The following is a 22,361-nucleotide window of genomic DNA, read 5'->3' as shown; positions in this document are numbered from 1 at the left end:
CAAAAAAAAAAAAAAGAAAGAATAAGAAGAAAGAAATAAAGTAAAATATCATGGGCCAGAAGATAAGATTTGTAAAGTCATTGACAAAAAAAAAAAAAAGAAAGAATAAGAAGAAAGAAATAAAGTAAAATATCATGGGCCAGAAGATAAGATTTGTAAAGTCAGTGACAAAAAAAAGATAAAAATATCATAGGCCAGACAGGGGCCATCTATTCAACTTAATTTGGCTCATTTAAAATAACTAAAACATAAATAATCATGTGACCCAATTTTTGCTTTCTCACTGACACTTGGGAATAAAGTGAGGAATAGTTGGGGTAGAAATGATAATAGTCTACACTCATAAAGTAGCTAAGATATATGTGCCTAAAATAAATCCATTTATTTATTTATTTTTTTTAATTTTCAAGCCTTCACAGGGAATAGAGGATGAAACAGCAATATCTCAATTTGATTCCACTGACCAAGCCACAATGCTCACAAACAATGGTTCCATCTTCATGCCCTCCATACTAACATTAGTTGGAATTCCTGGCCTGGAGTCAGTACAGTGTTGGATTGGAATTCCATTCTGTGTCATGTACATCATTGCTGTGATTGGGAATTCTGTTATCTTAGCTACAATCAAATCTGAGAACAGTCTTCATAAACCCATGTACATTTTTTTGGCTATGTTGGGAGCCACCGATATTGCACTTAGCACTTGTATTCTTCCCAAAATGTTAGGCATATTCTGGTTTCATTTGTCAGAGATTCATTTTGAAGCCTGCCTGCTGCAAATGTGGCTGATTCACTCATTTCAGGCAATTGAATCAGGTGTCCTTCTGGCAATGGCCCTGGACCGCTATGTGGCCATTTGTGCCCCCTTGAGACATACCACCATCTTCTCACAACAACTTTTAACTCAGATTGCAATTGGAATAACACTCAGGGCTGCCATTCTTGTAACACCAACACTGGTACTTGTCAAATACCGCCTTAAACACTACAGAACTACAGTCATCTCTCACTCTTACTGTGAACACATGGCCCTTGTGAAGTTAGCTGTTGAAGATACTCGGATCAACAAGATATGTGGCCTATTTGTTGCCTTCACTATCCTAGGGTTTGACATAATTTTTATCACCTTATCCTATGTTCAGATTTTCATCACTGTCTTTCAACTGCCCCAGAAGGAGGCACGACTCAAGGCCTTCAATACATGCATTGCCCACATCTGTGTCTTCCTTCAGTTTTACCTTCTTGCCTTTTTCTCTTTCTTCACCCATAGGTTTGGCTCTCACATACCACCATATGTTCATATCCTTTTGTCAAACCTTTACCTGTTAGTCCCACCATTTCTCAACCCTATTGTCTACGGGGTGAAGACCAAACAAATTCGTGATCATGTCCTGAAAGTATTATTCTCTATAAAAGCTTCTTGATCATCAGAGGATCTTTATCATCATCATCATCATCATTTTAAGTAGCAACCTGAATATAGAGAACATATATTTATTCCTGAAATGTGCACATTTGAGAAAAAAAATTTAAACTAAATCTCAGAGGATTTTCAGTCAAGAAAATGGTCAATAAGTCTTTCATTACTCAATGTCCTTGGTTGGATACCCAAATAAAGAACAAAATTGTCCTGTGGTTTGATGTTAAATTGTTTAAGCTTGTCTCCTAAATTCAGTTATCCCTTTATACCCAGAAATCCTTTATAGTATTACCTAGCTTTGTATTGAGAATAAAACTGTAGAAATCATAATGCAGGGATATAATATTTAGTATAAAATACAAGTAAGTTGAGTAGTTACAATTTCATTTTGTATTTAATTGATTAAAAAGAATAAAAAATAAAAAATACAACCACTGCTGCAATATTTTCTCCTTTTTTCCAAATACAACCCACATACACATAAGTGAAAATAAATTTTATAAAGCAAATATCCATTTAAGAATACCTAGGTGAAGAAGTCAATCATTGCTTCTATCCAAGGTGTCCCGTTGGTGCTGTAGGACTAGCATTGCATAGTAGGCTAGCAGTTCAAACACACCAGCCACTTTATCAGAGAAAGATGAGGCTTTCTGCTTCCATAAAATTTACAGCCTGAAAAAACCCTATACATGGGTCACTTTGAATTGGAATTGACTTGATGGCAGTGGACAGGTGGGGTTCATTCAAAACAAGGAGTCCCTGGGTGGTGAAGACAGTTAAGCACTGGACTGCTACCCAAAAAGTTGGAGCTTTGAACCCACTGAGAAACAACTTCCAACAAAGACCTGGCAATTTAATTCTGAAAAATGCTTGCCTTGAAAACCCTGTGGAGCACAGTTCCACTCTGACAAACATGGAGTAATCATCAGTTGGAATTGACTCACAACAACTTGTGGTTGGTTTTTGCATCCAAGAAACCATATTTCTACTATTGTTACAACTCCTCATTCCTCCCAAGGTGATAATTTTATGGATTTTAATGTAATAATTTCCTTGGTTTTTTTTTTTAATATACTTTATACCACATAAGCATGTATCACTGAACTTTACAGTTTTGCCTGGTAAGATGGAGGGCCAGAGAAAAAGAGGAAGACCCCCAACGAGATGGATTGGCCAGGTGGCAGCATTGATGGACTCAAGTGTGGCAACAGTAGTGAGGTTGGCCCAGGATCGGACATTGTTTCGTTCTGCTGTGCATAGGGTCATTATGAGTTGGTTCTGACTCAATGGCATCTAACAACAACAACAAGTGTATATATTCCATGATTGTGTTTTAGCAACTGTAGGAGTATTTGGTTGTATCTACAAATTTATAAATTACATGAGAAACTGCACATACTGAACTCAGACCTAAGTTTTTCTTGTTCATTAAGAACATTCTTGAAAAATCAAATGGCCACTTTTGGAGTTTTCACAGTGGTGAATTAGAACCTCAGACTATCGATTACCTTAAAGGAATTTTATTTGACTCTGGTAAACCAAAGTTTCAATTTAATTTTTAACACCCTTGATAAATGAGCCTAGATTTTCCCCCTACCAGGATGTTGGTTTTGGGGTTTATACTTTAACCTGAAAATACTAAAACTAATTCAGAATTTCAATAATAATTTTGAGAAAATGACTTCACATTTGTATCTTTTCTTTCTCCTAAAAAATTTTGTTTAATGTTAGTGCTGTATGATTAAGAATTTTGTTTCTGTTTATCCTGTATGTAAACCCTATTGTTTGTTCTCTTGAAAATAATTATCCAGAGCTACAGTTTTATTAACTTGAATTATATACATTAGTTAAGGTTACCACAAGGAATCTCAGTCTTCTTATTTATATGACTGTGAAATTAGGGCATTTCCTGATAAACAGATATTAAAGAAACTTGTAATGATCAGAGCAACTTTGCAAAAAATACTAAAAGGTATTCTTTGGACTGAGAACCAACAACAGAAGCCAACAACATAAGATTATCATACATGGCAACACTATCCTGAACTCAATCCGGATATAGAAATATTTAAAGTAAAACAAACCTACAAGATTAAACCAGAGATATTAATGTGTAATAAAGTCAACTACAAGCAAAAAGAGGGAGTAGTGTAGATACAGAACTTACAAATGGCAAGGAAGTCAGGTAGATTCCAATATAAAACATTGTATTAAGCAGGGGAAAAATTTATAAATTCCAGGGTCACCTGAAAGAAAAATAATACACCTGCACATCAAAAGAGAAAAATCAAAAGGATTTAGTAAACATCAATACAACAGAAATGAAAATGACAAGAAAACCCTCACAAACAAAATGAATTCAGCATGGAGAACTATAAGGAACTAAATATCCATCAGTACTACAAAAAAAAAAAAAAAAAAATCCACACAGAAAACTGACAATAATCAATCAATTCATACCTATTGATAATTACATTGATATAAATGGATTAAATGTACCAGTCTAGAGACATACAGAGCAGAATGGATTTAAAAAATGAGGTCCTTCAATATGCTGTCTACAGGATATTAGGAGTCAGAGCCAACTCAAGAGCACTTAACCAGCACAAGGTAATTTCCTGATTCTCAATTGATTTAAGAAATATTTGTTTAAATTTAGGTTCATGTAGTTTAGCTTTATAGAGAAAAGTTCACATATTCAGTTATATAAGTAAGCATGTTCATTTTTCCCATCTATGGGGTCCTGGTGTGGTGATATTATATAAGCCCTGGACTGCTAACCACACGGTTGGTGGTTCAAACCCACCACTCATTCCTTGGAAACACTATAGAGGGTCACAATGACTTAATTACATGTAACAACAATTACAAGAGAGGAACTCCTTTTGTGGTTTCTGCAGTGTCAACACTGGACCGTGAACCACAAGATCATAGTTCAAACCCACCAGCTGCTCCTCAGAAACCCTATACAGGGTCCCTATGAGTCAAAGTGGACTCTACAGAACTTAACAACAACATTATAAGAGACAGAGTGCTGGTGTGGTACAGTAAGATAAAAACTGGAATTCTGGAGGTGGGGCTTGATGGCAGACTAGGCAGAAAGGCTGTGCAGACCCTTTCCAACAAAAACACGGAAAACCAAATGAAACAGACTCATAGGACACTCAGGTTTGGCTTGAACTTCATTTTGTCTTAGGCTACGCTTTTTTCTGAGAAAGTGATTCATGACCATTTGTGAGTAAACAAGCAAAGGGCAATTTGCCCTTGGAATAATACTTGGTATATTTAAAATAAACTTCCAACAATAGAGGTCAAACTTGTTGTATCTTACTAATCATGTACCTCTGATAACCCTTAACTGGATATTTTTGCTTCTGCTTTTAATGATTCATTAGGTATCTTGCCTTAGGCTACCTGGATTTCAGACTGTCTTGCAAAAATGTCATAGTATTTTATATAGGTAAGAGAGACATTTGAAGTCTGTTGTTAAATGCCATTGAGTTGGTTCTGACTCATAGTGACTCTGAATGGGTTTCTGAGGCTTTTCTATCTGAGTGGAGCAGAAAGCCTCATCTTTCTCCCATGGAGCAGCTGCTGGGCTTGAACTGCGGCCCTTGTTTTTCACAGTCATATGGAGCCACCATACTCCTATTTTTTGATGTTTGTTATGTTGTTGTTGTTGTTAAGTGCCGTCGAGTCGGTTCCGACCCAGAGCGACCCTGTACAGGGTTTCCGAGGGTGTAAATCCTTACGGGAGTAGAAAGCCTCATCTTTCTCCCGCGGAGCGGCTGGTAGTTTCGAACTGCTGACCTTAAGGTTCGCAGCCCGATTCGTAACCACTACGCTTTGATGTTTAGACCTGCCTAATTTCACCCCATAGTATTATATTGAAGGAGACATCAGTTAAAGCCCTCATCAGAACCCCACTAATAGACTGAAGTTTGCTTTCTTCATCAACCATATGCAGCTAGAAAGTGGTAGAACTTTAGGTCACAGTTTAAAGAAATTAGGCATCCTAGTGTGGTGCTGTAGGATAATGCACTGTACCACAAGGTCAATGGGTCAAATCCACCAGCTGCTTCTTGAAAACCCGATACCACAGTGTCACTATAAGTGGGAACCAACTCAAAGGCACTTAACAACATCTTAGTTTATTGAAACATTGTCTTTGTTGACTCACGTTCCTTTTTTTTTGCTATTAAAAAGAAACAATACAAGAAAATGCTGCTTCAAATTTTCTTCAAGATTTATTTATTTTTATTTATTTAGCCAGGGATGAGAAATTCTTCTATATTCAGTAATCCTATTTGTTTGGATTTGTTAATCAGATAGAGACTTAAACTTGAAGCTGAAACACTCTTAGTGGGCAGAAGCAGCTAATAGCTTTTGCAAGGTCTTGGAATAAGACCCATCATTGGATTTTGTTTAAATCTTTATTACTTTTAAGGTTGCATTATGTTGACAACTTGTGTTTATTTGTCTTGTAAGAATTTTACATATAAGATATATATCCTAATTCTTTTCTAATTTGTTGCTTTTAACTTAAATTCCTTTAGGTTGTATAAACTAGTAGTTTTCCACTGTTGTTGAGTGCCTTGCATCAGTTCTGACTCATACCAACCATGAATAAGGTTTCTGAGGAATGGCTGGTGAATTTGAACCACCAACCTTGCAGTTCAAATTGACTCTATGGTCCAGTGCATTATCCCACAGTGCCATACCATGAATGTTACTGAAATGATGCTATGGATGTAACCCTCATTGTTTTTGAAGTGGTTTTGTTCTATCGCTTATTTTATTAATTTGTATAGCTAAATCTTGCCATGTGTTTTAACTGAAAAACTTTTCTTTATATATTTCTCATTAGTATTTTAATATATACTATTTGCTACATCAGTCTCTTGGTGTGGCACTGTAGGTTCAAATCCACCAGCAGCTTCTAGGAAACCCCATACAAGGTCGCTATGAGTCAGAACAGACTTGGCAGCATTTAACAACAACAACAACTAACTATATTAATGATAATCATTGTAATTGTTATTATTATTAGATTTATCAAGAGCTGTATGAAGGATACTTCTAATGTAATTTCTAAGAAAGTTAATTTGCTACCTATAAAGTGAATCATATGTAGGAGAGGGCTTAAAATATTTGTGGGGAAAAATCCATTATATTTTAATTCTATTTTTCTATGAACTTTTTGAAGTCCTATAATATATAGAAAATATATACTTTATGGATAGACTGGTTTTAAAATATGGCCCTGTTCTATAAATAAAATCCTAAAGTGATCACTGAAAGATTGAGTGCTATGGTAAAGTTTAGTGAATTAGATGATGCCTGGCTATCAAAAAGGAGTGTCTACAGTATTAAAAGCTTGTCCTGAAACAGTCATCTGAAGGAGTCATTAATCAGTCCATGCAGAAGAAAGCACACCAACCTAGGTGTGATGCAAAGATTTTAAATAAAATCCATATTCAGAATCAAGAATGTACTAGAGCTTAAATTCTAAAATGTTTCATTTATGAAAGGTTATAGTATATAGTGGGATCCACAACTACATTTTGAGTGTTCACATAAATTTAGATACCATTTGAGTGATTTATCATGAAGCCTGCAATGTAGCTATAACATCCCCCAAGCAACACTAGGGAATAGTTTATTTGCCCACATAATGAATGCTGTTGTTGTTGTTGTTGTTGTTGTCAGGTGCCATCAAGTCGGAACCGACTCATAGTGACCCCATACACAGCAGAACGAAACAATGTCCGATCCTGGGTGAACCTAACTACCACTGCCACACTTGACACCATCAATGAGGCCACCTGGCTGATCCATCTTGTTAGGGGTCTTCCTCTTTTTCTCTGACCCTCCATCTTACCCAGTATGACATCCTTCTCTAGCAACTGTTCCCTCCTGACAATATTTCCAAAGTATGAGAGACAAAGCTTAGCCATAGTTGAAAGTATATTACATGTCCCAAGTTAATGATGTACTGAAACTAGTTATATGTTATCTAGCTTAAATTGAAACTTGGGGTCCTGATAGCTATCACTCAGGACCACGTGGTCTTGAGTCATACCCCAAACACCTCATAGCCAGATGGCCAAGCTCCAGAATCAATCCTAAGCTTTTTATTCTGCTATTTTATATGTATCGCAATCATGGCCTTTCCCATGATTCTGTAGTTCTACCTGTAACAAAGATGAATTGAACTATCACCAATCATGATCTTGTGAGGTTTTGCTTCATTTTCTGTCATATATAATTAGCCCAATGGTCATGAGTGAGCAGACTCCATTTGGTTGTGTGCATACTGATGGTTACCCTCTTCTTGGATGATTATGTGTGTTTTGTCTTTGTCCTCCTTAAGGTGTAATATAAGGGTTTCTATAGAACATGCTTGTGTGGTGTTGCAGGCTAATGCATCAGACTGCAAAGTCGTTTGAACTGCACAGTCAGTGGTTCAAGCTCACCAGCTGCTCCTTGGAAACCTTATACAGGGTCACTATGGGTCAGAATCGACTCAACAACAATAGAACTTTTCTTAGGTCTTTTTTCCCATAGCATATTTCATAAGTAAATCTAGCAATAATTTGTTGCCTAAACAGGGCATTGGAATCCTGGTGTGGCATTGGAGAATAATGCACTGGACCGTAAGGTCAGTTTGAATTTCAAGGCTGGTGGTTTAAACTCACCAGCCACTTCTTGGAAACCCTATACAGAATCGCTATGTGTCAGAACTGACAACAAAACAGGGCACTTTTGAAAACAAAGGGGAGTATTATTAATGATGCTAAGGAAAATAGATACAAACCTGGTGGTCTGGGGTCACTAGCAAGTGTGCTTACCTTCCTCATATGCTTATTTGGGATAACCTTTCTTTATTAGGCAATATTCTTAATTTTCATCTAACCCATAGGAATAACACTGTGTTTTATTTCAACTCAAATATCATCAAATCTTGAACTTTTACTATTAGTTCATTGTTGGTAAATATTTTTGCTAAACGTTTAGGTGATTAAGGAAAAGAACAAATTCTGGTTTCTGCCTTCAACTTGATTATATCTGCGTACAGAAAAAAAGATTCATACAAGTGTGCACCCAGAGACACACATTCTGATAAATGTGAGATTCAAAGAGCTTAGAGGTAACTCGTATGATCCAAATTCAAGCCTATTGAAACAGTTTAAATTATTCATCCCTATTTCACTTAAAAATATCTAGTATATAATTTTGACCATAGCAGAAATAACATCGGGATATTTGGATTGACTGAAAGTCCTTGTCCCCTTGAGTAATTCAGAGTAATTCCCTCATTTGAGAGAACAAGGTAACAATTCCCAGCCAGATTGGCTGAGTCTTTACACCATAGATAATGGGATTAAGTACAGGAAACACAAAGAGGTAGATGCTAGATATGAGTGTGTGAATGATGGGTGAAGTGTGTTTGGCAGCCTGATGCATTACAGACCCACCCATCATGGGCACATAGTACACAAGCACTGCATAAATGTGTGATACACTTGTATTGAGGGCCTTTCACCTTACTTCACCAGAGGCAATGCACAGCACTGTATAAAGAATCAGCATGTAAGAGACCACAATGAGCAATGAGTCTAGCCCAAAGGTAGCCAGGACCATGGCCAGGCCCAGGAGGCTGTTGAGCTTAGTATTAGCACAAGGCAGCTGAATCAGGTCTGATTGGAGGCAATAGGAGTGGGAAAGGACATTAGTGTGGCAATAGGGCAGTTGCCTCAAAAGGATTAGAAGTAGAGCCATGAGTACCACACTCTTCAGTGTAATGCCAAAACCCATGGAGATAATATGGGGCAGGGGCAGGATTGCTGTCTAATGCAGTAAGCTGTGTTGTTGTTGTTGTTAAGTGCCATTGACTCAGTTCTGACCCATAGCGACCCTGAACAGGGTTTCCAAAGCTGTAAGTCTTTACGGGAGCAGAAAGCCTCATCTTTCTCTCGAGGAGCAGCTGGTAGTTTCAAACTGCTGACCTTGCAGTTTACAGCCCCAATCATAACCACTATGCTACCAGCGGTCATAACTCATGGCCAACAGGACTCCCGACTCCATGCAGGAAAAGGTGTGAATGAAGAACATCTGGGCCAAGCAACCATCAAAGTCAACCTGATAGGCATCAAACCAAAGAATGCCCATGAGAGTTGGAAGTGTAAATACAGAAACACCCACCTCAATAATAGACAACATGGCGAGGAACAGATACATGGGCTGATGTAATGTATGATCCGCCTCCACTGCTGCCAGGATTAGGCTGTGTTCCCCACAATGGCTATGATGTACATGGTGAAGAAGGGGATGAAAAGCCAGCCATGCTGAGCTTCCAGTCCTGGAATGCCAGTCAGGAAAAATGGTAAGATCTCAAGACTTTCATTTCTCTTAGCTCCCATATCACCAACAACAGAGACCAGTCTTCATCTGACATTTGAAAACAAAAATAAAAACTGAAGCTGGGCTCGCCTACAGGATCTTCTGCCTTCACAGCTCACCTCAAAGGCTGAAGGAGGGAGGTGAAGGGAAGTGGTAGGTGGTGAAGCTATCTATTTAATTCTGAGTAAGAGTAAGCATCCCTCACAACTTGCAACACTATATTCTTTCTTCCTGTTGCTCTGTGTTTCAGAATTCTAAAATTTTACAAGTAAAGAAAACATTGGACACTGCCCAATTTTTATTGGAGATAACATGTTTAAGAATTAAGAACAGAAACTTTGGAATAAATCAGAACTGGGTCAAAATCCATGCTCACTTAGTTACAAAACGTATGATATGGACAGCGTATTTACACCATGGTATATTGTGTGTGTGTGTGCTTATTTTTTTACATGAAAAGTAGAATTAATAATAATATGGTGCTCTTGTTTCAATATGAGAAATAAATGATATAATTAATACAAGCTGTGCATTGCTTTGTTGTTGTTGTTGTTATCAAGAGTTGTCGAGTCAGTTCCTACTCATAGCAACCCTGTATAGGATTTCTGAGGAGCACCTGGTGAGCTTGAACCACCTATCTTGCAGATCAAGCTGACTTTCCAGCTCAGGGCATTAACCACACCAGGACTTTAGATTACTAAAAATGGATTCCAAAGACCTAAGTTTGGATCTCAATTTCTACCAAATGGCAGCTTATTTTCTGTGTGACCAGAAACAGGTAATTTAACTTCCCAATACCTCCGTCTCCTCATATATAAATTGCAAATAAAAATATACTTGTATCAAACTGTTGTTGTAAACAATATATTGTATGATATATCAAACACTTAATAAATATAAACTATTTAATTAATAGGTAGACACTAAAATTTAGAAAGAAAGAGTGAATAATGTACCCAAAGCTTAACAGGAAATATTTTAGAGTCTGGATTATTATAAAGTAGATCCACTGAATCCTTCTGTAATGTTGTTTCTATTTCACTGTGCAGATGGGTATGAATTCCCAACACATCTAGGATGGATTCATCAGAAACAAGTTTGCTTTAGCTCTGATAATGTGAGTCTGAGAAGACAAGTAGACCTGGAAAAGTGATATTTCTAGTGTGGAATGAAAGATTGTGGTTTCAGAAAGCATAAAAAAAATTTAAATATGAATATGGATGATGAAGGATATTGACATTCCATGTGAAAATTATTCTAATACACAGGTGATATTTGAGTTTAAAGCAGTAGCCAGAGAAGCTATTGAGCAAATATGTATGCGGCTTCAGAAAGAATAGATTGGATCTACAGAACACAGAGAGATCAGACTGTTTCTGTCTGATCTATCAAGAGATCTACCAAGAGATCAGACAGAAATAGTTAAATCCAATCAAGATGAAAATATAATGTAACCTGATAAAAATGAAGAAAGTAGGCACACTCACAATTGGTATAAAAGCTAAATTATTTCTAACCACTATTTTGCTCATTCTACTGAATAGATTTGAATGTATGATTCCCTAATTCTGTAGTTATCCACTATTGATGTGAAATGCTCTCTATATATAGATGAAAGAGAATGTTCTACTGAAGTGTGTATGAACACTGGGGGAGTTGTACAACCAAGGAGATATCAAGTGGAGAACAACATTACTTGCTGAAGTATGAACACCATAGGATGGTCAGCAATTTAAGACAAAAAGGCAGCATTTCCCAAAGGACAAAGATGAGAAGGGTTGGGAAAGAAACACAAGGAGGAAGTGGGATAAGTGAGTTGACAGTGAAGGCATTGCAATCAATGAAATGAAGTGAAGTGTGTATGATAATGCTGAGTGTAAAACTGATGATCTGCTCTGTAAACCTTCATGCAATTCACAATTAAAAGATTTTTCCAATTCCAAGAACAACAGCAAAATCTATGGCTATGGACGCATAGATCTCATATTAGATCCAGAACCTGCAATCTTGCACTCTCTTCAGAGACGCCTTTATACATCAGATCTGTGAAACCCTACATGTGCTGAAACCCTTCATTCAAAATTAGCAACTTCCTTCACAGGTGATATGTGCTCCTATAATAAAGGATGTGGGAGCCTCTGACCTCTAACTTTACAAGTGGATAGGAGGATCACCATCAGCATCAGCCCAAAGCAGATTCCTATGAAGCTGAGGTCAGACTTACCTCTGTCATCCAAACTTCTCTACCAAATCTGACACCATGTACCCCTCCTACAGTACTCTCTACTCATCTGGGACCAATAATTCATTGTAGCGGCCACACAGAGTTCAAACAGCATACACACATTATCGATTTATTAAAGAAGTTAATAGGCTATTTCGGCATTAGAAATGCTCAAGATACAACTCTTTCAGTCACGACAGACTCTTCCCTGCTATTCCCACAGGCAGCCCTCTCTCTGGTCCTTGGACTCTCAGCCTCAGGCCCCTTGGACTCTGCCCTGGGGGACTCCAGCAATGCCACAACTGACTACTAATAAATGATGAAAGGATGTTCTACTCCACTGTAAGCCTCAGCCTAATGGCACTCAGTTCTAACTCCATGAGTCAGCAAACCTAGTTTCCCAGTTAAGTACCTGGAAACACCCCACTTCACAGGTGAGCTTACAGGCCAGAGGCACTCAGCTTTACTTGCTTAATGGACTGGAAAGCACACTGCTTTTTCTGGTGCTCTGTTCTTGGTTCTGCTGTTGCTCCTCCACCACTCCTTGGTTACTTCTCCAGTGTCATAGCTTTCCATCCCTGGGTGGATGAGGCTCAATGCACAGATATCTCAGGGTCCAAAGGACATTCTTCACTCCTGGTTGTTGTTCTTCGATGGTAGTGAGATCCCCCTGTTCTTGCTTCTGAGGTTGCTCATTTTATCTCCACATCAAATTATAAGTTTTTATAATCACAATTAATCCTGTTAACTATTATTCACAAATAAATCACATAATCCTATCAGCATATTCTCTCACTTTCTCTTACCCAAACCCATCAGGAAAAAAAGTTGTTTGCTGGAAGTTACAAAGACTATGGGTAGACGAGCCATATGAAGTAAACTTACTGCACAGCAACTTGCCACTTTCTTACACATTAATTCATCTTTGTTTTGCCATGTATGTTGATTAGCAATTAACTTTGAGGTCACAGGGCATTTAAATGACAATTATTCCCTTTTTTGTAGAAAATCTATATGAAAATGAGACTTGGAAATTTGAGTTTTTATTTTATTATTTGTTTGGGTTTTGTTTTTTTTTCTGAAACCTCTCCATCATAGGATAAATAAATCTCAAGTCTGCAAATACATGTAGAAAATGACAGAGACTCCAATCAGAGAGACTTAGGGATTCATGCGGACACACAAACAGAATTATTGGAGATGGAAAAACATTTGACATACACCTAGAAGGCACAGACAGATTCACACTTTCCTCAGAGAGCTCTGTGCAGTGAGTTGCAGGATTTGTTACAGGACTGGCACTCGCAAGAACTCCAGAATGGGCCTCATGCAGGTGCAAAGTCAAATCAATAGTCAGACTTTATGTCTCTGAAAGAGAATTCCCAAAGGTCAGGTTCACTGGATCCCCAATTGGTCTGAATATGATGTTGTTGTGATGATTGGAAAATGAAGAAATTTAAAGTTCACCTTGGGAATAGAAAGGAGTCAGGGAAGCTTCCCTGGAGATACTGCCTTCCATCTCTTTCTTCATAATGAAGGATAAAATGGAGAAAAAATTCCAGCACAGTTTATCCAAATTATAAATCAATAAAAGATAATAACATGGCTATCATATTAAGGAGCTTTGGTAGTATAGTGGGCTATGTGTTGGTCTGCTAAGTACAAGGTCAGAAATTTGAATCCACCAGTTATTCTGGAGGAGAAAGATAAGGTGTTCTGCTCTTATAAAGATTTACAACTTCAGGAAGAATACTCAGGATCTCTATGAGTCAGAAGAGATTTGATGGCATACAACTACCACTGCCACCAAACACCATAATATTGGACTAGGTTCATCTACTTATCCTTACTGCATCCAATTCAGTTCCCACCACCTTTCCTTTGATCCTCCACCAAGTTCCACAAGATGGGAGACACTGCCAGAAGAGACAACCCACAGTCTGAAAGACCCTAGGATTTAAAGTCACAAAAGTTTCAGTTTGAGTCCTGCTTTTGCCACCTTCTAGATTTAATGACCTTTCAACCTGAAATTTTACTTTTGCGAGGGATGAGAGATTGGCATGAGAACACATAAGTAGCAGAGTTTTAGTATTTGGGGCTGTTGTTGTTTTATGTGTTGTTTCTGTTTTTTAAGGTTTATGAAAGTCCAATGATATTTATGCCTTGTTTTTTGTTGTTAAGCACCATCTAACTGAATTCTACTCATAGCAACCCTGTATAGGGTTTCCAAGGAGCATCTGGTTGGTTTGAACCTCCAACCTTACGGTTGACAGTCCAGTGCTGATCCTACAGCATTACACCAGGAGTCTAGTTATGCTTTAGTGCATGAAAATTGAAGGTATCTTGTATGCAGATGACTCCAGTCAGGCAAAAGTGGAGTGCCCTGTGACCTCAGCTAATTGCTACATGGCAGAACCAAGATAAACCAATGAGTATGAAAATGAGAAATTTTGTTCCATCTTGTACCTAGGTATAAGTTTCAGATGCCCCACAGCACATATTTGATGCAACTCTGGCTGTCAAAGTTGGAAACAGAGTGTATTTGAAGTGGAGTCACTTCCCCCAAGCTAGCACAAGAAGAAAAAAAACTCACACTCAGGAACTTTCCTGGGTACTCCCCTTAATTACTGCTGGTATCATCTGGTTGTGACATCATACAAAGGCATTGTTGTGAAGACTTCCTATCTGCAATAGTCCCATCCCGCTTTGGTAGCCCAGGTTGCATATGTAACACATTGCTGCCATCATTTGCAGGTATGGGAAGAAATTCCTTTTTTCTCCATGCTCTATAAAATGTCATCATAAAGAGGCAGAACTTTGGAATTCATCACTGCATAATATTGATGACTTCCTGAACCTATGTGATTTATGTTTGGTTTTTTTCTGGTTTCTACTCCTGCTTATGACTTAATAAACACTCTTTTGTCAGTTTTGCAAGACCAATGACTTATTCATTGCAAATACTTTTTGAAACAAAATAAAAGGTGACTATACACATGGAGGAGTCTTGGTGTGGTGCTGCGGATTAATGAGCCAGATGGCAAAGCCATTTGAACTTCAAGGTTCAAGCTCAAGCTCACCAGCTTCTCCTCAGAAACCCTATACAGGGTCGCTATGGGTCATAACTGACTTCACAGCACTTAACAATAACAACAAAAACAATGTACACATGCAAAAGGAGCTCTGGTGGTAGCTTAGTTGCTACAGGTTGGGCTGCTAACCTCAAGGTCAGCAGGTAAAAACTACCAGCTGTTCCATGGGAGAAAGATGAAGCTTTCTGCTCCCTTGAATATTTGCAGCATCGGAACCCCATGGCACATAACCAACCAACCATACACATGGAACTTACCAGATGGAATAAACAGGAATCAAATTGGCTATATCTGGGGGGAAAGATAGTGGAAAATCTCAATACTATCAGCCAATATAAGGCCAGGGTCAGATTGTGGAATAAACCAACAATTGCTTATATACAACTTCAGACTAAAGCAGAAGAAAATTAAAACAAGTGCGTAAGAGCCAAATATGACCTTGAATATATCCCACCTCAATTTAGGGACCTTTTAAAGCAGGAGTGGAGAATGTCTGGCCTGTTGAATCCAGTGAAATCATTTTAAGTCCAGTGGAATCATTTGGTCTGGCCCTGCCAATGCAACTGCAGTTCCAGCCATCACATTGATGTTGTTGTTATTGTTGTTGTTAATGGCCATCGAGTTGGTTCCCACATACAGCAACCCTGTATAGGCTTTCTGAGGAGCAGCTGGTGAGTTTAAACCACCAACTTTGCAGTTCAAACCCACTTTGCGGTCCAGTGTTTATCCTATATTACCACACCAGGACTCTAGCCATCACATTAGGGTGAGTTAATTAAATGTTTGACCAAATACAGTAGGTTAATTTTTAATATGATAATTTTGTATGACCTGGGAATGATGCTACAAATATCCAAATGGCTCTTGGCAGAAAAGAGGTTCCCCACCCTTGCTCTAAAGAACAGCATTGATGCATTAGACTTTAATGAACTAAGACCAGAAGAGTCGTGAGATGACATTAAAAAATCATATAAGAAGAAAGCAAAGATTCATGAAAAAGACAGGAAAGAAAAAAAAGGCAAAAATGAATGTCAGAAGAGACTCAAACTTGCTCATGAGTGTAGAGAAGCTAAGGAAAATAGAAGAAATGAGGAGGTAGAAGAGTTGAACAGAAAATTTCAAAGGGCATCTCAAGAAGACAAAGTCAAGTATGATAATGAAATGTGCAAAGACCTGGAGTTACTCAAACTGAAAGAATTAATGAAAAAAAATTTATGTCTCAACTTGAAATATTGAAGGATTCTATGGATAAAATATTCAATGATGCATAAAGCACCAAAAGAAGATGGAAGAGATACGGTCACTGTACCAAAAAAAAAAAAAAAAAAGTCAATGTTTAGCCATTTCAAAAGGTAACATATGATCAAGAATAAATGCTACTGAAGGAAGAAACCCAAGCTGTACTAAAGACATTGGTTAAAAACAAGTTTCCAGGAATATGATTCATGTATGCCAAGAAATTTCTAAGACCACAAGGCCAACCGATCAGAAGAGGTTCACACTTCTGCACATTTCAAAGAGAGGTGATCTAATGGAATGTCCAAATCATCGAACACTATCATTAATTACCAATGCAAGTAAAATTTTGTAGACGATAATTTAAAAAGTGGTTGCAAGAGTACATAGAGAACTGTCAGAAATTCAAGCCGGATTCAAAAGAGAACATGGAACTAGAGACATCATTGTTGATGTCAGATGATTCTTGGCTTAAAGCAGAGAAAACCAGAAGGATGTTTACTTGTTCTTTATTAACTATGCAAATGCTTTTGACTATTGTTGTTGTTATGTGCCGTGGAGTCGGTTCCAACTCAGTGATCCTGTACAGGGTTTCCAAGGCTGTAAATTTTTATGGGAGCAGAAAGCCTCATCTTTCTTCCACGAAACAGCTGGTAGTTTCAAACTGCTGACCCTGAGGTTCGCAGCCCAATTCGTACTGTTTAGATCAGGAAAAAACTATGGATAACATTGTAAAGAATGGTAATTCCAGAACACTTAGTTGTGCTCATAAGGAACCTATACATAGACCCAGAGACAATTGTGTTGCCAAACCAAAACTAGGGTTTGCCACCTGTCACTGTAGTCAATTACAGAGGTGGGAAGTGATCCAATTCAAACTTTATTAAAAGAAAGCCAGCAGTCTTGAAGACAAGGAAGATAATTCCTCAAAATTGTCCTCCCAACTCACAAAAGCAAGCACATTATATAGAGCAACATACATCAGCTAAGTGTTTGACCTGTTTTTCTTTACATTCCACAGTGAGGTGAGTAATAACAGAACTTTTTCTCTTGACAAACATTTCATTCCCAGTGTCTTCATGACCTGTGGATTCAGACACTTATATCCAATGGCCTTCAGCTTAATCTAAAGGCTTAGGTACATCTTGGTTTATTTCCAGAGGCTGTAAAACTAAAGTTCAAAATGGTTTTTCTAAAGGGAGATGGGAGAGTTTTCAGGTTATTTCCTACAAGGCATAAACTAGAATTCTTAAAGGCAAAGAATCATGCTTTCAGTTGTTAGAATAGAACAAGGGAATAGTGAATTAAGATCAGGAAAGGAGTGCACCAGGGTTGTATCTTTTCACCATGCTTATTCAATCTTTATGCTCCACAAATAATCTGATAAACAAGATTATATGAAGAAGAATATGACATCAGGATTGGAGGATGATTCATTAGCAACCTTTGATATGTAGGTGATACAAGCTTGCTCGCTGGAAGTGAAGAGGACTTAAAACACTGATGAAGATCAAAGACTACAGATTTCAGTACGGATTGCACCTCAATATAAAGTAAACAAAGACACAACTAGACCAATAAATAACGTCATGATAAATGAAGAAAAGATTGAAGCTATCAAAACTTAATTTTACTTGGATCTACAATCAATACTGATGGGAAGCAGAAGTCAAGAAATCAAATGATGCATTACATTAGACAAATCTGCTACAAAAGACCTTTTTGAAATGTTAAATAGCAAAGATATCAGTTTGATGACTAAGGTGTGCCTGGCCCAAGCCATGGTATTTTCAATTTCTTCATATGAATGTAAAAGTTGGATTAAGAATAAGGAAAACCATAGAAGAATAGGGGAATTTGAATTATAGTGTTGGAGGAAAATATTAAAAGTACCAGGGACTGAAGGCAGGGCTTGATAGCAGCTAGGGTGGAGGTGCAGTGAAGGTCACCATCAGCAATAGCACAGAATACCAGGCAAAGCAGAGCCAGGGCAGAGCTCCAAAACTCAGAACAACAGAGATAGGAATCTTTTAAAGGTTTGAAGGCTTAGAGCTTGTGGAGTTTTGAGCTGAAGTAAAAAATCGCAGACTTTTGAATCTGCCGGCCCCGCTCAGAGGCCTGAGCTGACATCCTGGGTGAGACCAAGCAGTGGGACAAAACAGAGGAAGCAGAAACACCACAGAAAAACGCCACGGGAATCTTTAGGACAAAAGTGGACAATATATTTTGTCAGTTTTGCTTTGTTCTGATTTTCTTTTTTTCTTTGGTATCTGGTAATTGGTGTGCTCACTGTTTGCTCACCTCCATTCTGGTGAACAGAGGGAGAGCCTGAGCCGAATTGCCAACCCCCCACCCTTACAGCTAGTGGGTTCTTCTGCCACGAATGCGCACAGATACTCAGCCCAAGTTGCGGTGCTGATCTGTTTCCTTTTTGTTCTGTTTTTTTTTTTTTTTTTTTTTTTTTTTTTATCATGGGAAAGAGGAAAGGGCTGAAGTGACTGAAAGAGAGTTTAAAGGCAAAATCTCTCAGGCAGCTTTGAAGGCAAGAACTTAGGACATTAAAGACATACTTATATTAAGCTATAAAAATGTCCCCCCTCTTTTTCTTCTCTCCCTCCTCTCACTTTTCTGTGCTTTTCTGTGATTAGACACTGCAGTATTCAGTCTTGTTTTTGTTGGGGCTGCTTTTTTTTTTCCTTTTTTTCCTCTTTTATTTATTTTTTCTTACCCAACTAGTGTTGTTGTGCTGTTATATAGCCCACCTTCTGCCTTTGGAGGACTCTTTGTCTCCCTATATTACACAAGAACAGTCAGCAACCGCTGCCATATAGCCAAGCTACAATCACACTCTATAAAATACCAAAACCCAGGCAAGAACCAATACCAGCTGCCATATACCAGGGAAACAGACAACACCTGTGAAAATTACTCTGAGTTAAGCAATAAAAAGAGTGAGAAGGGAAGTCCACATCCTAATCACATCTTCCTGGATGCAATCAGAAAGCATAAAAAATTACCAAAACACATACTCAATTAAGTATTAAGGCCACAGATAAACATTAAACATGTCCAAGAAGCAAAAAAAAAAGACCATATCAGCACATGTCCAGAAAAAACGATAAACTGTCTGAGACAAATGACCTAGAAGTACACCTGGACTCCATTCTGGAAGAAGGGCAGGCCTTGGAAATGCCTGAGAAAGATTTCAGAAAAAATGATTATAAAATGTTTCAAAACACTTTACAATGGAGTTGAGAAAAATAAGGAAGAAGTCAGGAAAGTGCTACAGGAACAATCAAACAAGATAGATACAGCATTGGAAGCATTTCAACACCTACAGAAAGAGGTCCAAACTATCAATAACAAAATAACAAAAGTAGAGAACACTCTGAAGGGACAGGGGAGTAGAATAGATGAGATGGAAGGCAGAACCAGTGAGCTAGAAGACAAATCTCTCAATACCACTAAGATAGAAGAACAAACACAAAAAAGGATAAAGAATTCTGAGGAAGGTCTAAGATTCATGTTGGACAACATGAAGAGGAATAACTTAGGAATTATCAATGTTCCAGAGCAAGAAGAATCACACAAGTCCACAGAGGAAATAGTCGAAGAACTGCTGGAAGAGGGTTTCTCTGACATCCTGAAAAGCAAAAAAATAAACATTCAAGAAGCTCAACGAACTCCAGAAAGAAACCTCCAGTAAACCTCAAAAGAAAGTCACGAAGACATATCATAGTCAAGCTCTCCAAACTCAAATACAAGGAGACGCTTCTGAAAGCAGCCAGAGAAAACAGAAGGGTCACATACATAGGCAAGCAAGTCAGATTAAGCTCGGGTCTCTCAGCAGGAACCATGCAAGCAAGAAGGCAATGGGGAGACATATATAAAACCCTGTAAGAAAAAAACTGCCAACCAAGAATTCTTTATCCAGCAAAGCTATCAATCAAATATGATGGTGTAATCAAAACATTCCAGGATAAACGGAAGCTAAGGGATTTTACCAAAGCCAACCATGTGCTACAAAACATCCTAAAGGGAGTTCTGTGGACTGAGAACCAACAAGAACAGACAACAACCAGAGATTGACATGCGTGGCAGCACCTCCAGGAATTAAGTCAACAGAAAGAAGAGTTGTTAACAAAACAAAACTATCTTAAGAACAAACTCGGAGAATCTGGGAGGTCAGTCTGTGATCAAAACAAGTGCAATGTAAAAGAAGGTAAACATGTAGGAAAAGAGATCCAGATAGGGAGAAGGTCAGGTCGATTACAGGATAAAATAGACTGCACAAAATGGACAGAAAAGTTAATGGACTATGAGGCAACCTCAAAGAAAATTAATACTTCACAACATACCAAGAGAATGAAAATCCAAAAAATATGAAAACATTAAAACTATAAGGAAACTCACAAGAAAGAACACAAAAATCATGAACTCAACAAAGGAAGATAAACAGAACAAAGAAGCAGCAACACCACAAAAAACAAATACAATGGCAGCAATTAATAAATACCTATCAATAATTACACTGAATGGATTAAATGCACCTGTTAATAAATACCTATCAATAGTTACAATAAATTGATTAAATGCACCTGTTAAGAGACGGAAGGTGGCAAAATAGATAAGAAAACAAGATCCTTCAATGTGCTGTCTGCAAGAGACACATCTCACACACAGAGACAAAAACAGATTAAAAGTCAAAGGGTGGAAAAAAATATACCAAGCTAATTGCAATAAAAAGCGAAGAGGAGTGGCAGTACTAATCTCTGATAAAATAAACTTTAAGGCAAAAACCAGCATAATTCAGCAAAGATATGTCACCAATTTTACTCAAATTATTCCAGAATATAGAAGAGGATGGAAAACTTCCTAATACGTTTTATGAACCAAGCATAACCCTCATACCAAAACCAGAGAAGGACGTCACTAAGAAAGAAAACTACAGACAAATATCCCTCAAGAAGATAGACGCAAAAATTCTCAATAAAATTCTAGCCAACAGAAGCCAGCACCACATCAGAAAAATAACACATCATGACCAAGTGAGTTTTATAAAAGGGTTGCAAGGATGTTTCAACATCCAAAAAAAAATCAATGTAATCTGCCACATAAATAAGAAAAAGGAAAAGAATCACATGATCATATTGATTGATTCAGAAAAGGCATTTGACAAAACCCATCATCCATTCCTGATAAAAAAAAAAACACTCAACAAAGTAGGACTTGAAGGAGAATTTTTCAACATAATCAAGAGCATATATACAGAACCAACAGCCTACGTCACTCTCAATGGAGAGAAACTGAAAGCCTTCCCTCTGCAAACGGGAACCAGACAAGGATGACCTTTATCACTACTCCTTTTCAATATTGTTTTAATAGAATTAGCCAGAGCTATATGGCAAGATAGAAAAATTAAAGGCATACAAACTGGCAAAGAGGATATAATACTCTCTCTATTGGCAGACGATACGATCCTATACATAGAAAACCCCAAAGACTCAAGAAAAAAACTACTAAACATCATTGGAAGATTCAGCAAAATGGCAGGTATAATAGCAACATAAAAAATAAGTTGGATTCCTCTATAGTAACAATTACAGTGCTGAAAAAGACATTAGGAAAGCAATACCATTTACAATAGCCATCCAAAGGATGAAATATTTAGGAATAAACATAACCAAAGAAACAAAGGACCTATACAAAGAGAGTTACAAAACACTACTACAAGAAATCCACCACTCGTCTGTCAGTTTGCCGTAGTTTTCTGGAACATGGTATTTTCAATAACTATTAGAGAGATACAAATCAAAACAACATTGAGCTATAATGTCACACCAGCAATAACAGCAAAGATCAAAAAATTGGAGGACAATAAATGCTGACAAGGATGTGGAGAGACTGGGACACTCCTGCATTGGTGGTGGGATTGCAAAATGGTCTAACCTCTCTGGAAAGCAATATGGCACTTCCTCAGAAGGTT

General features: G+C 37.7%; 1 protein-coding gene and 1 pseudogene across 1 annotated transcript; one reads left to right on the top strand and one right to left on the bottom strand.

Moving 5' to 3' along the window:
• The first annotated feature begins 473 nt into the window (after positions 1-473).
• Positions 474-1,424, top strand: LOC102842650 (olfactory receptor 52A5-like). Its single transcript, XM_006870336.1, has one exon. The coding sequence runs from the start codon at positions 474-476 to the stop codon at positions 1,422-1,424; it is 951 nt and encodes a 316-aa protein (XP_006870398.1).
• A 7,298-nt stretch (positions 1,425-8,722) lies between these two features.
• LOC102842270 lies at positions 8,723-9,843 on the bottom strand (annotated as a pseudogene).
• Between the last annotated feature and the right edge of the window lie 12,518 nt (positions 9,844-22,361).

This window comes from Chrysochloris asiatica, unplaced genomic scaffold (assembly GCF_000296735.1).
Source record: "Chrysochloris asiatica unplaced genomic scaffold, ChrAsi1.0 scaffold00140, whole genome shotgun sequence".
Lineage (NCBI taxonomy): Eukaryota > Metazoa > Chordata > Mammalia > Afrosoricida > Chrysochloridae > Chrysochloris > Chrysochloris asiatica.
Note: the sequence above shows the minus strand (reverse complement) of the source record. Positions and strands in the feature narration are given on the sequence as shown.